We start from the raw sequence: 16,197 nt of genomic DNA on the forward strand, positions 1-16,197 counted from the left end.
ATTCTCCTACCAGGCTATCAAGGGTCACATTCAGTGTTTTAAATTCCCACACAGAAATATTATGCCAAGGGATGGTATGGCAAACTAAATTTCCATATATCTTAAAGTAGTTAAGGCTACATTAATTAGAACTGCACTGGTTTCCTTTTTGGGAAAGGAGAGAAAAGGTAGCGTGATGTATTCAATGAGAAATAAGTCTTTTCCAGAAGGTTATGTTATAGTACTGGAAATATGCACAGACTAGGACAGGGCTGGGAGGAGGCTTCTTAAACTTACTGGGATGATGTGAGGATGAACAGGATGACATATCTGACTGTAGAAGAAAAGTCTTTGTGAAAATCCTACCTTTAGTTATCACTCAGAGGCAATTCAGAGTAATACTGGGAAAAAAAGCTGCAGGTTGATTTCTATGTGGTTGTTAATAAGGGAGCTTGATGCCTAGACATTTAATTATATGTGAAGCATTTAGTAGAACCTCAAGTAAAACCTTATTATAGTAGCAAAACTATGAATGTAAAAATATGCTACCCCATGGAACATGGTTATTGAAAGCATGAATTCTTTTTCTCAATTGGGAGGAGCCCATGGGATATTTGAGTCTCTGGGGAATGACACTCATTGATATCATAAAGTCCCTAGCACTTATCTAGTGCTATGTAATTCACAGTTCACAATGCACTTTCATGGTTACAAAGGATATCCTTATGAGGTAGACCAGGCAAATATTACCACCCCCGTCTTACAGACAAAGAAACTGAGACCCAGAGAGATTTGTCAGCTGGCCTGTAGCCATAGGGCAAAGCTAGAAATAGGATCTACATCTTTCTGTTTTTAGTATAGGATGTTTATCGAGCTCTGAGCAAGAAACCAGTATAATAAGTTTCCCCCATCCTCACACTAATCTTCTCTAGCAAATCAGAAATCAGGAAAAATATGTCATGTATGTTATAGAGGGAATATTGGACTCAGATCCAGGGTAGTGTAGTGTATGGAAAGAGCATTGGATTTCAACAAACTCAGCAAGCATTTTGTTTATTGATCAGAAGACACTGAATACTAACTTGATGAAATTAAAGAATGAATCATTTGCATGGAAGTATATTTTTTATACTAGACACTGGAGGGAATGGGAGAGATAAAAGCTAAAACAGTCTGGGGAAGGCAAAATGTACTGAAGTAAATACAAGGCAATATGTGATAAGAGAATTGGGGAGAAAGGGAAAGGCAACAGGAACCACTTTGTGATGGCCTTAGGCTATACTGTAAAGCAAGATGAGGATTAAGAGGCAGAGATGAAGAGGATATTCCAGGCATGGGTCAGGATGTGTGCAAATTCAAGAGGGCAGGACAGAAAATGGTTATCATGAGGGAAGCAAGTGACCAGCTAGTTTGGAATATAAAATAGATAACATACTACACATTTTTTTAAATCTAAAAATCTCATATGATCTCATTGGATAGATTCAAAAGCACTTACCAGAGGTTTTTATTGACTGGAATATATCCTTCATTCTGTGTGCCCAAAGTGAGAATAGCTGAAATAATCCCCTGAGAGAGCCAAAAGGAAGAACAGGTCAATAGCTGACTTTATAGAAGCAAAAGACTACTTCAGGAGTCATAGAAATTGGGGTGGAGTTGGGCTGTAGAGGTGGTGACAAATGTCCATGTTGAACTTTTAAGTGTTTTCATTGATTGAAGAATTAAGAGATATTTTGCTTAATATGAATGTAAGTAGAGACAAATTCTAAATCAGGGGTCAGCTTGGATTAGAGAATGTAGTTCTGGGAAAGTCATCCTGTGTCACAAAGGGCATTCTCCAAAAAAGAGGCAGATGATGGAAAAATGGAGATTTCCAAATAATTATTCTTTTGATTTTGGTGCCACATAGCAGGTATTTCTGATTATTTTAGAGCCACTTTTTTTTCTCTTTGAGTACACTTATAAAGACTTTTAAACAAACCGATTTGCCAAAGTAGAGAATTAAGTCATTTTAGGGAAGTGAGGGGCCTGAAATTTAAAGAATATTTAGACTGTTCAAAGAATCTTAAAACTAGAAAAGGATCTTCTAGTTCAGGATCATCCCATTTGTCATTCTATGGAAGAACCCATTAAAGACTTTCCCCATTCATTTTTTTGGTGTCCAGGCCTCTTCCTATCTTTGACCTATGACCCATCTGATAGGTATTAAGTTATATGTGCTTTGAATTTTGTAACTGCAAGGACTTGGGAGATAGAAATGAATTGCCATTGCTTGCTAGAAAATAGACCCATGTATATACACATGGAGACACAGTCTCAATAGTTAAAGACCTTATATCCTCATATTGATAATTTATGTGTATTCTATTCCCCTATTGATAAAATCTGAGTTAGTATTCATAAGAAGAAATGCAAAGAAGAAAACTAAACATTTCTACTAAGGTTCTTTGATCTCTCACTGTAGAGAACAATTCAAGGCCAACCTCTTGGCAATAAACCTTGCTAACAAATTAGGGACAGAATGTATCAATTGCTTCATTTATTGATGTCTAGATTTACTAATTACTATCCTGACTATCTATACAATTTAAATTGTTTATTGTAATTACACTCTTTTGCTTTCACTTCTAAACCCATAGATAATTGGGCTCAAAGAACCCCATAGATAATATCTTTAACAAAACTGTTAGTAAATTTTTAGGTGAGTCCAGTTGGGAGGATTAGGCTACACTTTACTTCTCCACAAATTTGTACCTGGAACCTATTTCTCCTCCCCTCCCCACTAAATAAAGGAGCATCCTTAAATGAGGTCAGAGAGATGGGACTTTTTATATAGTACAGGAAAACTGGGGTAATTTAGTTACCTTTAATTTAGCAATTTAGTATCCTTTAATAACTAGGAAGAAGTAATATTAACAGAGCAAATATTACTTTAAGTGAGTAGACCTAACTCTTCCAGAAACTTTTTCTGTCTAGAAACAAAGAGGAAAAATATCTTTACAACCCTAAGAATGTTTTATTCTAAGCCAATCTCCTTTCTTAAGGAACTATGAGGGCCATAGGTCACAGTTGTCTGGATATTTAAAGAACAGAAACTCTGATGACTAGATTCCTTGTATAGCTAATACATCCTTGGTTGGGTTCCCACTAATAATCTATGACTCCCTTTGTTTAGCTTTGATACTAGCCTACTTTTATAACAACAACAACAAAAATTCCCATATATACATTAATGGCATACTTATAATTTCAGATTTAGCATTTTAGAAGAAAAATATTATTAGGATGGATTTTTTCCCTACAGAGTTCCTTTTTATCTGGGAATACAGTTCTCTAAGAACATTTTTTTCCCTTCAATTACTACCTTTGTGACTTTGGGTTTAACCTTTCCAAGCCTCAGTTAGCTTATTTGTAAAATAAAGGAGTTTGACTAAGTCTCTGAAGTCTCTTCCAGCTCTAAACTTACCCCCAAATCTGTGATTTTATGATCCTTCGATTCCACAGGGACATTACATACCTAGTTTTAAACCACAAATCTGTCATTACTATTTCCATGTCATTTACCATGCCATACTTGATGCTTCCTCCCTTGCTTATGATGAATGCATTGGCTTAGTTTGCTTCTAATTCAAAAATAAATCCATGTGTTGATATGGGATCCCAGTTCTTTAGTTATTTCCCAAAAGAGTTTAGCATTTGGATGCAATGTCAATATATGCTAAAATTTATAATAATAGCAATAGCTAATATTTCCCCCTTTTTTAACTACTTGTGGATAGGTGAAGAATGAAGCAAAGCAAAAGAAAGATCTGAAGCCGGTCAAAATGTGAGTTTCAATCCCATCTCTGATATTTACTAAGTCCTGTGACTATAAGAAAGTCATTTCTTTATCTTTAAAATGGAAATAATAATGGTTTTGGTAGCTATCTCACAAGGTTGTTTTAAAGTTCAAATGAGCTCCTGCAAATGAAGCAGTTGGCCAATCTTAATTAATGGTGCATTAGTTATTATGCCATTTAAATTTCACAAGAAGTTCTTTAAATCATGGTAGAAATTTATGTCTATTTTACAGATGAGGAAAGCAACACTTTATAGAGCAAACAACTTGCTTATTTTACACAGTATATGTATATATATGTGACTTCAATTGTTACTTTGTCTAGTCCTCTTTCCTTTACATTGTGTATTTCTAAATGATGGTATAAAACTAGGAAAGGATCTTAAAGGCCATCCAGTTCAAATTCATCATTTTACAGATGAAATAACTAAGACCCATAGAGGATAAGTGACTTCCCAAGATAACATAGATAGAAAGATAACATAGATAGAAAGTAGCAAGGTTAGGATTTGAACCCAGATCCAGATTCTAAATCCAGTATTTTTTCTACCATACTGGAGATAGAAGCAGATCACTAACCATCTCATGGAATCATTGGGCAAAGACTTGGTGTCTCTATCTCTTCATTTGTAGAATGGTCTAGATCACCTCACTCTGCTCCATCACTCTGTTCCTGACATACCTTCTGTTATTATTAAAAAGCTCAGTTTTGGAAAGAAGAAGGTGAATCCTGGGGTGGGCGTGGGGGCAAACATGGTCACCAAAGAGTCATTATTCCCCATACTGTGTCTTTGCAATGATCTGGACTGCTTTGCAGCTTCCATCATCTCCTGTACCTTTAGATCTCCTGCCCAAGCCAGCAGTTGAGGTAACACGTGTTCCCTTTTCCTCCAAACTCAAGTCTCTTGAGTTTTTCCCTTGGTTCTTTCCAAGTCAGCATGTTCATTCTGCTCTTTTGAAATCTGGATTTATGAGACAATCTTTTCCAAACACCAAATGACAAAAAATGAAAAATCACCAGGACTATTTCAGCAAGGCCTGGCTGCAGCTGCATTTCTATTCCTCTCTTGGGCACAGAATGCTTATTCGATGTAGTTAGTGCACAGCTTTTACTAGTTCAGCTTATGAGGAGATTTAGAGAAGTCTGTCTGCCCTTCACCTTTGGTTTCTGTGGAAGGGTTGCAGCCAGCAGCCTGTCATCTATCACAAGAACTTCCAACAGAAATGGGGTGTGGAAAGAAGGCCAGGTCCCTTTGCCTAATAGTCACTGTTTTTTCCTCTCTCCTCTCATTTGGGAAGTGCTCAGCCAAGGCTGAGCATCTTCAGGAATTCCAAGCTGTTAATTGACTCTGCCTGCTAAAGACATTTGTTCTTTTTTTCCTCCATCCCTAATACAATGGTGATAGCTGCACCAGCAGCCTGGGCATGTCACAGCCTGAATGTGTCACATGCCTATGTTGAAAACTGCAGATACCAATTTGAAATATATAGCTTGCATGTTGTGGATGAAAGGTTGTCTGATGATTGGAAATTTAACCTCAAATACACTTGAAAACAACACAAAAGGTACTGAGGAGGGAAGAGGAAGCACAGATGCCTTGTAATTATACAATAAACAGAAACAACTTCTTGTAAGAACACTGGCTGTGACCCTTATTCAGCTCCTCTTCACCTCTTTCATAGACTATTACAGTCCCTCCTAATCAGACTTCCTGCTTCCAGTCTTTCCCATCCCCATTGCATTTTCCTCACAGCTCCTGAAATACTCTCCTGAAAGTATAGTTCTGATCATGTCATTTCCTTATTCAAAAGCCTGCAGTGTTTTTGTATTGCCTGTGGGATACAATACAAACTCCTTTCATTGTCATTTCAAGCTCTTCATAGCATGGCTCCAGCTGACCTTTCTAGGGATATTATACATTACTCCCTTGCCCACATTCTATGTTCTACCTGAACTGGCTTCTTTGCTGTTTCTCAAACTGGCATTTCATCTTCCATCTCTATCTTTACACAGACTACTCCCTAATTCCCACAATGTATTGTGTCTTCAACCTAATCTCTTGAAAGGCCTTTTGTGATTGCTCTAGTTATTAATGCTCTCCTCAACTTACCTTATTCTTACTTGCCTCACTATGTAAAAACATAGTTAAATTCACTTTCTTTACCAGCTTCCTACCATTAACCCTATTCATCTACTCAGGATGAGAAGCCACAATTACAAACTGACAATGATTCTCAATAAGTACATTTAACCTAACAATAAGCTTCAAACTAGACTACTTGCATGTTGTATCTTATCCCACCTCTCTAGAATGGAGGCTCCTCAATGTCAGGGATTTCTTTCTGAGTTTATCTTTATTCTCTAAGGTGACTAGAAGTATATTGCATATAGTAGGGGCTTAATAAGTGCTGCATTGAATGACTTTCTCATTTTACTGTGTCTTTGCAATGCTCTGGACTGCCTTTTTTTTTTACTTGAAAATCTAGGTCTATGATTTGGAAAAAAAAAAAAAAACTTTTACCATAGGAGAAAGGAATGATAATTTTTTTTCTATCAAGACTAGAGAGCAGGAAATGATGGTGACAAAAAAGTATATACTTATGGATAAGGCAATGGAAGATTAACCACTCTTTGGTGTCTGTGGGGCAGATGCCCTTTAGCAAAAAATGGTATATTGGAACAATTCTTCAATGCTTTTAAATTCTCTATTCCTGCCATTTAATTCCTTTGCTACTATTACTCTTTGCAGAACCTCTCTATCATCTCTTCCCACCTTGACTCTCAACAGGACAATTTGTAGAGGAGATTCTCATTCAAGTTTAGGTTAACCTAGATGGCTTTATAGGCCTTTCCAACTCTGAGACTCTGGGAAATTCTTTATAAATCATTGGGGCCTGAACAAATATATGATATTATAATGACTTCTCCCAAGAAGGTTTTCATTATAAGATAGCTCAGGGACTTAAATTAAAGGAATTAATCTCTAAGGGTGGTGGTGGGGGGCTAGTATTTGACAAGCAGCCCTGTCTTCTGGCCTTCTGAAATCACATTTTGGAGGTTGTTACCTATACAGCAATGAAAATAGCAAATCTGAAAAACAGACCACTTACAATATGATTCTTCTTCACCACCTAAAAGAATTGCAATTCAGACCTCACTGGGACTGATGACTCAGGGCAACAGGTTTTTTCTCTCTATCAATCTGAAATAACTAAGAAACTAAGTTCAATGCCTTAATTATTTTGACTATTTCTTCTGAGCTTGAAGTTAGAGAGATTGGATTTACAAAGAGCAGAAGAAAGAAGGAGTTTGAGGAAGATGCATGAACATTAACTGAAGGAGATATATTACATAAGTATTAGGATATTACATAGATAGATAGATAGATAGATAGATAGATAGATAGATATGTTGCAAACATTTACATCTCTTGTCTCATCTTGGCATGGAAAAATGGATATAGAATTGTAGAATATAAGCATCATGAAGGACCTCAGGGGTCATCTAGTTCAAAGCTTCTTAAACTGTGGGTCACATAACTGAATTGGGATTGTGAAATTATGACTTATTAACATTTAAATATTTAATTTACATACTATTTTATATACCTACATACTAAGGGTGGTATACAATTTGTCAGATGAAAAGGGGTCATGAATGGAAAAAATTTAGGAAGCCCTGATCTAGTTCAATCCTCTCCCTAAGGTAGGAATCCCTTTATTGCCAAGAACTTGAACTTTTGAAGTCCAGGCTTGCATTCTTAAGCATGACCACAGATAAGGCGCTCACTACCTCCCAATGGTACTCTTATTCCATTCGTGGACACAAATCTTCATAAAGCAGAAATCTGTTTCTTTGTAATTTTGCCCATTACTTCTAGTTCTCCCCTTTGGGGACAAGTAAATCCATCTTCTATATAATAGCCCTTTAAATATTTGAAGGCAGCAGATATATATTTCATTCTAATTTTTTCTTCTCTAAACCAGACATCTTCAGTTGATTCATCCATTCCTCCTATGATATAGTCTATTTATCCTTGCAGTTTTCCTTTGGCCTCTCTCTAGGTTGCCAATACCTCTCTTCCAATTCCGTGTCCTGCAGAGGACTACAGATAGTGGGAGAATTCTAGTGAGGTATAAGACCCTTTAGCCTAGAGGGAACCTGCTGACAATGTCTGGTTCAGCTCCCTTTCTTCCCAAAGGGCTCTGGTCCTTCCTGAGAAGTCAGGGGGTGGTGAAGACCTATGTGATAATTAAAGCAGAATGATACCAAGTGTCAAAGAGTCATCTACATACAAAAGCAAGTTGTTTATGTGGTCTCACTAGTACAGTATGCTATAGTTGTATTAGGGTATATAAGTCTGAGAGAATTTGGAATAAACAGACTCCATGTTTGACCATCCATGTGAGTCCTGCCTCTTCACTGCTCTTCTAAGACCAAGTACTGGGTCTGGCACCAAGATCCTCCAGAGAGCTAATCCCCACTTTACATTTGGCATTCAACATGGAGGCCCTTGCAAAACAGGGCACAAAGCAACTCGACTGACAAGAACAGTGTGAGTTCAGTTGAGGAGTCCCCCTGATCCACACAGTCTAAGTATAAAGACAGGCAAGCCGGAAGATTTGCTAAGGGCTAATCTAATTCATTTTTCAGCCAACATGGGGCAAGTACTAACAAAAGAGCCCCTCTCCTGAGGGAAGTATGAAGCATGCTTAATTAGGTTAATAGAGAAGCAAGGTTTGTTGTTAACTCAGAAGCAGATCACTGAGTTTTCAGATGTTGTGAAAGAAAGGTTGGAGCCAGAGATGTGGAAGGTAGGAGAACAACTAACTGAATACAATTGGATAAAGATAGCTTTAAGAAATCCTATGTGTAAGAAAAAGAAAAAGAAAACTTTTAACTTGAGGTGTCAAACAAGGAAGTATGAGGAGAAAAACAAGCAGAAGGTTGGGCCCCGAGCCCCAGACACTACAGCACATGGTTTGGAGCTAAGTAGTTAGTTGATTTATATTATTTGTTACAGCTCTAGGAGGTTTAAGGGGCATGGGGAGTTCACTTCTCCATTTCCCAGACCACCTTCACTTCTGCTTAAGCCTGGGCATGTGCCCTTAAGGTATCCTCTGCTTCCTGACCCTCCTCCTTCAACTCTGCCTTCATGGGCAGGAGAAGGAGGAGCCCGAGGGGCAGTGACACCATCAGTACTACCAGCACAGTTTTATCCTCCTATGTCCAGAGACAAGGCAGAAAAGAAGAGACATTTTACTGCAATTAGGATTACTATTGAGCAGTTTGGCTTTTTAGGCAGTGCTGCTATTGAAAGCCTGCCAGCCCTTACACCTATCCCTGTCCAGTGGAAAGCTAATACACCAGTGTGGCTGGGAGAATGGCCCTTAACCAGTGAAAAAGTTCAGGCCTTATTAGAATTATTAGCTACTATTAGAAATAGTACAGGAGCAATTTGACCAAGGTACCAAGGGCACCAAAACCTTGTCTAAGTCCTTGGAACTCCCTTGTATTTGCTGTTAAAAGAAATCTGGAAAATGGAGGATGTTGACTGATTTGAGAAAAGTAAATGAACAAATGGAAACTATAGGAACTTTTCAATCTGAACTTCCCTCTTCTACTCAATTGCCTCAGGAATGGCCTCTTTAGGTTATAGACATTAAGGATTGTTTCTAGTCTATCCCTCTGGATAAGGAGGATAAGGAGCATTAATTTAACTGAGCCTTATAAAAGACAGTTTTGCCATAGGGAATGAAAAATAGCTTTACCATGTGTCAAATGTATGTGGCTACTGCTCTTACTTTTGAGAAAAGCATTTCCAAAAGTTAAGTTACTACATTATATGGATGAAATCTTGGTATGTGCGCCTTACAAGAAAATATTAGAAGCATGTCTACAAAAGACCATAGAAACACTAAGGAATTACCGATTGTATATAGCCCCAGAAAAAATTCAAAGGCATGCTCCTTTCAAATATTTAGGATATGAAGTATACCTCAAGGTACTTGTGGTACAAAAACTTTCTTTAAGAACAGAAAAATTGAACATCTTAAATGACTTCCAGAAATTGATAGGAGATATCCAATGGATGTGTCCAATGTTAGGTTTAATTATTTATCAATTATAACCATTGTATGGCATTTAAGGGGAGACACTGTTTTAGACCCACCCTGCCAGCTTACAAAAGAAGTTCAAGAGACTTTGAGAGAGGTTGAACTGGCTTTATCCAATGTGGTTGAAAGAGTCACTGGAAATATTAGTTTTTGCTACAAAAGAGGTACCTACATCAGTCTTTCATCAAGAAGACAGTGTGATTGAGCAGCTGACCCTCCAAGCACAACCAGACCAAAGTCTTATTCCTTACCCAGTGCTTGTGGCTAGAATCTTATTAAAAACTGTAATGTGCTTGCACCCAGGACACCCCAGAATCAGCCAGAGTCAGGATAAGCAAAAGTCCTCAATCTTTATTCTCGGTCCCCAGACACGGGATTGAACAGGATGGAAGCAGAATCAATCCCACCGCCTGCTCCCTTGTCTACCTGCGAGAGTGTGTTTCTGGTTAGCTTTACTCCACCCCCTAGTCCCGCCTACAATCTTCTATGCACCAATCATTGAACCAGTACGGATAGTGGAAAGGACCATATTTCAAGCATATGCACATAGAGTATCGTCCAATCAGAAGTTAGCCTCAAGTGCTCTGCAGTCCCGACCTCAGTGCATTGATTCAATAGTTCTAGCCCTCTACAAAAAACCATTTAGCAAGTAATACAATTATCTGAGATAAGACCTGACAAGATATACACCTTTTATACCAATGCACAAATTAACGTATGCTATAAAACCATCCCAGAGTGGCAAATTTTATTGGCCATGGCTCCATATTTTATATATAAGTTCCCCTTAAAGATAGCCCAACTATTACATAATTGGCCATAAGTTTTTTGAAGGAAAAGTGTCTAAGGTTCCTCTTAAAGGACTTTTTAGATGCATTTTTACAGATGCATCCAATATAACATTTGTGCTGAATATTCTCCTGATTTAGTTATAAAAAGAGTAGTCAGAACTTCCTTTCAGTCCACTCAGCAGAATGAGTTGTATGCAATTATGCTAGGTCTTATTTATTATCCAGGAGATGTAAATACAATATCTGTTTTGGCTTATTCAGTGGGTGTGGTACAAAGAATTGTCATACCCCAAATAAAATTTGTAGCCTCTAACACAATATCAGCTTTTTAAGGAACTTCAGGAGCAAGTGAGAAAATGTCTAGGTAAGTATTACCTTTTTCATGTCTACTCTTATACAGGACTTCCAGGTCCAGTTTTTTATGGAAACTTAAAGGCAGATTACCTTCTTACCATGTTTGCCAACCCTCCTCTATTTCAGGCTGCCCAAGAACCTCATTCTAAATATCATCAGGCTGCACAAGCTGTATATATGCAGTTTGAGATAACAAAGGAGGAAGCTTGGAGCATAATAAAATTCTGTATGGCTTGCCTTCATTTCCACACTTCTACGCTCCCTCTAGAGAAAAACCTTCATGATTTGAGACCCAATGAAATTTGGCAGATGGATGGGGCCTATTATAAATCATCTGTCTTTTATCCATGTTGTAGTAGACACCTTTTCAGGATTCACTTTTGCAATACCAGCAGCAAAAAAGTTGGCCCAGGTGGTCACTGAATTCCTTATACAGGCTTTTAAAGTTATAGTGTGCCACAAGCAATAAAAACAGATAATGGACCTGCATATACTTCTAAACCGTTTGCATGCTTTTGTGCACAGTATCAGATTTCACACACCACTGGCATACCCGTTAATCCTCAAGGACAAGAAATAATAGAGAGGAGGAACAGAGACATTAAGATGCTCCTCCAAAAACAAAAAAGGGGGGGGGGAGCCACAAGTAACCTTAGAGAACTTAACTCTTTATACTATTATTTTTTTTATTATTTCTGATGAAGATGCACTAACTCCAGCAGACAGGTTTCATAACCCACCAGAAGAACAGTGTCTAGTGCAAGCAGCTCTGGTATCTTTAGATAATCACCAGGTGATGTGGAGAGATCTGGAGAGTGGTGAATAGAAGGGGCCAGATAGGTTAACTGCTTGGGGCATAGGGTTTGCTTGTGTCTCTACAAATGGAAAAGGATTCCATTGGGTGCCAATGAACTGTATCTTCCTTATCTGTTGGGGAGATACAGAAAAAGAGAAGACCCTCAAAATGAAGGAGAAGACCCAAGAAATATTGGGTGGTTCCATCTCTGACTACATCCACCACTCAAAGAGCATGGCAATTAACCCTATGTGTATGGCAATTGACTCATGAACATTACCATGACCATAAAAATAATTGCTAATGAGACCGATGCAGGACTTCAAAACCTGCAGGAATCATTGAATTCTCTCACACATGAAGTGATGGACAACAGATTGGTTTTGGACTATCTCTTGGATGTTGAAGGAGGTGTATGTGTGGTTGTGAATTAATAGTTATTTTCCATACCTTCCTTCTGGGACTCTTGGAAGTCTTTTATAATGTCTTATTTATTCATATTGTTTGTTATATTACTACTTGCCTAAGTGATATTACTACTTGCCTGTGATTCCTCCCATGCTGATGGATTTAACCATTGATGTTTATCTTCTTCAATTAAAACAAAAGAAAGGGAGAGATGTAGAAGGTCACAGATAGTGGGGGAATACTGTGTGAGGTATAAGACCCTTCAGCCCAGAGGGAACCTGCTGACAATGTCTGGTTTGGCTCTCCATCTCCCCTTAGGGTTCTGGGCCTTCCTAAGAAGTCAGGGGATGGTGAAAATCTGTGTTGTAATTAAAGCAAAGTGATACCAAGTGGCAATAGCAAGTTGTTCATGTGGTCCCCCGTGCCCAGTATATAGTTAATGTATGTGCAGTATGCTATGGTTATATTAGGGTGTTAGGATATATAAGGCTGAGAGAATTTGGAATAAATGGACTCCATGTTTGACTGTCCACATGAGTCCTACCTCTTCACTCCTCTTCTAAGACCAATGACTCAGGCTGGTACCAAGATCCTTTAGAGAGCTAGTCTGGACACAACAGTGTCCAGAGTAAAAATAGTACTCTAGATGTGGACAACTGCTTTGTTATAAACAAAAGCTATTCTCTCTTTTACCTTCTATAACAGTCTTGTGAAGGAGCTTACAAAAGTATTATTGTCCCATTACCATCTCCATTTTATGATGAAGAAACAGAAACTCAGAATATGAATTTACTTGCTCAGGGTCAGAAATATTGAAGGAAAAAGGGGTGAAACTTAAATCTTTCTTATTCCATTGATCTCTTTCCACTGTCACTTATGTTCAAGGGAAATATGATTGCTCTCTCAAGATTTCCTTCTGACTAAATACAAATATCATGCATTAGAAGAGTAATTATCAGATTTATAAATAGTTCTCATGTTTACATTTTTAGAGCTAAGGCTCAAAGTTTTTGTTTGTTTGATTAAGATAAGCTGGGTGTTCAGCTCAGGATTGTATAAGCATAGGAAAGCTTGCCTGAGCTTGATTCCTTAGTGTGAAAAATGTAAGGTTTATCAAATTTATACACATTTTTTGAAATCTAAACATAGCTTAATTTACTTAGATTTTTGAGATCTAAAGTGTAAGAAAAAAGGATAATTCATGAATTATCTGATATATTTCAAAAGATAAACATGATGAAACATTACAAAAGATGCAGAAACCTGAAGGAAGAAAATTTAGGAGGGGACAGAGATAACAAATTACCATGTGAAATTTAATAGATATATTTAAAGAAAAAAATGTTTTAATAGAGATTTGTTTTATCATATTTTCTTTTCTTTGCATATGGAAATATTTGTTTAACAATGTTTATTGAATTCATAACAAAAAAGGGAAAATTTAGAACTATATAATATGTGTGTGTGTTTGTGTGTGTGTGTATTTAAAAAGGCAAAGATGCCAGAAGCTCTGTATTTCTGTACCTATCAGCTTTCCAGATTAGAACCTAAAGAGTAGGGATGTTCTCTGATTTCCAGCAGTCTCTGTCCCATGAAATTCTTGGCAATCTTTTAAATCCTTCTGTCTTCTAGACTGGTCTTAAGAAGAAAGCAAACACTTTAGAATGTATGCTAGTTCCTCACAATTAGGCTAGATTATGAGAACTAACTCATGTGGGTTTTCTATGTCCCTGCTTACATTTCCTTGGCACTCCAAAAGCTTGCTGAGTGATACCTGCAAGAAAAATAGTTATGTAATTCCACAAAGAGTTTAGAGATCCCCACTTCACAGAGTAGACCTGGCCCAATTTATCCAATGCTTCAAGTAAGAGACAAGGCAACCTGATCCCAACTCATTCATCATGGCTATGTAACTGACAATCTTGCTAATAACCCATTCCCTGGCTCCCTAGTCCATTATGAGATCAAAACAATGGGATCTATTTTCATGGTGGGAGCCATAATTGCCCCTTGTCAAGTGAAATTAGCTTGGTTATGAGTTATAATTTTGTATATTTATAAATGTTTACTCTGAGAGAAGCAATTTGGGCTATTGTTTGGAACAGGCATAAGGACTTAACACCCAGTCAAAATGGATTCCGTTTGAGGTGAACTTAGATGTCACCTATGTTTACCTGTATCTATACCTGAGGAAGAATCTCCCCTACAAGATCTCTTTACCACTAGCCATCTAAATAAATGTCTCTCAAGGCAAGCCAGTCTGCTTTTGGATAACTTTAATTATAAGGAAGTATTTCTTTGAATCAAGTCAAAATCTAACTTCCTAAAACTTCTACCCGTTTTGTTATTTGGACACAAAGAAAACATATCCATTTCCTTTTCAACAGCTTGAAGGCAATTATAATGTTCTTTCTCCCTCAATCACAAAGTTTTTTTTTAATAAAATGAATCCCCATTTTTTTTTAAAAAAAAAAGATCATCTTATGATCAATTTCCTTTCCTTTCATCATTCTGTTCCTTCTCAGTACAGCTCCAGTTTGTCAATGGCTTTCCTAAATTGAGACTTCAAGAATTGAATACAGTAGTCCAGATGTGGTCTGGTCAGAGTAGAGTATATACAATGGGACTATCACTTCAGATCACATTAGTTTTTTAAAGCAGAGATGTCATGAAATTGGTTTGTATTCAGTTTGCTAGTATTAACTGACACAAGTCAGTATTTGAACCCAGTTTCCAAAGACGCACTTCCTTTCCAATTGCATCATGACAGTGGATAAATATTTGTTCCTGAGGAATAGATAATAGGATAAGGGCATCAGTGATGGATCTGAACTAACCCATGTGAGGAAGCACAGAAGGAGGCAAATGCCCTTGAGTATCACTGGCCCTACTTTTGATGGCAGGAACTGTGCTTTTGTTAAATTAGCATATTTTCTCTTTGGCATTTCCCTCCCTTAGTATCCCTATCCTGTACCAATAGCTACCTCTCCCAAACGATTAACCAGTGTCCTATTTCCATTGGACCTTGGAATCAGATAGCAACTAAGGAATCCCTTTAGGATATGAGTTGCTTCTGGGCAGAGTGATATTTTAATAGCAGACTGAAATGTCTTTATTCTCCAAGGAAGGAATCTCTAAAAAAAGACAGAAGGGTGCTCTGCAGATTAGGAGACCTAATCCTAGCTCTGTCACTAATTACTTGAGGGAGTTTAAATAAGACTTTTTCACTTACCTAGACTTTTGCTTGCTTGTATGTAAAAGCTAGAGGTGGGGGCGGGGGGGGGGGAGGAAAGGGGGAAGGGGAAGAAAATTATTCTTTCTCAAAGGACATTATTAACTCTCCAGGTCGATACAAATGAAAGCTACTTCTATTACTTAATTCTAAAAAGTGAGGGGATTGATTGGCCTGGGTGATTTTAAAGATTCCTGACAACTCTGAAATTCTGTGTAGGCCCTGTCTTTTGAAGCTTCTTACACTTTTCTTTTCCCTGCATTCTATCTATCTATCTATCTATCTATCTATCTATCTATCTATCTATCTATCTATATATATATATATATCTTGGCCATACTTAGTCTGTAGGCTATGTACCCCAATAGAATAGTAGATACTGTTTTTACCTGTCTCTGAATTCCCAGCACCTGGCATAATGCCTGTACATAGCAATTGTTCATTCTTATTGATCCTTTGCGACTCCATTTGGGGTTTTTTTGGCAAAGATACTGGTATAGTTTGCCATTTTCTTCTGCAGCTAATTTTGCAGATGAGGAAACTGATGGAAACAGGATTACATGATTTTCTCAGAGTCACACAGCTAGTGAGTATCTAAATTCAGCTTTGAAATGAAAGAGATGAGTCTTTTGGACTCCAGGTGCAGTGCTCTATCCATTGTGCAACCTAGTTGCTCGCACAA

At 37.6% G+C, this 16,197-nt stretch overlaps 1 protein-coding gene across 2 annotated transcripts in view; it reads right to left on the reverse strand.

The window, feature by feature from the left end:
- LOC127551861 (heparan-alpha-glucosaminide N-acetyltransferase-like) overlaps positions 1 to 16,197 on the reverse strand; it is a 428,410-nt gene that overhangs the window by 63,681 nt on the left and 348,532 nt on the right. For both annotated transcript variants that reach the window (XM_051981996.1, XM_051981995.1), the window contains exon 16: positions 1,478 to 1,548. In XM_051981996.1, the coding sequence (XP_051837956.1) occupies positions 1,478 to 1,548 (71 nt within the window). The remainder of the gene's footprint in view (positions 1 to 1,477; positions 1,549 to 16,197) is intronic.

This window comes from Antechinus flavipes, chromosome 2 (assembly GCF_016432865.1).
Source record: "Antechinus flavipes isolate AdamAnt ecotype Samford, QLD, Australia chromosome 2, AdamAnt_v2, whole genome shotgun sequence".
Classification (NCBI taxonomy): domain Eukaryota; kingdom Metazoa; phylum Chordata; class Mammalia; order Dasyuromorphia; family Dasyuridae; genus Antechinus; species Antechinus flavipes.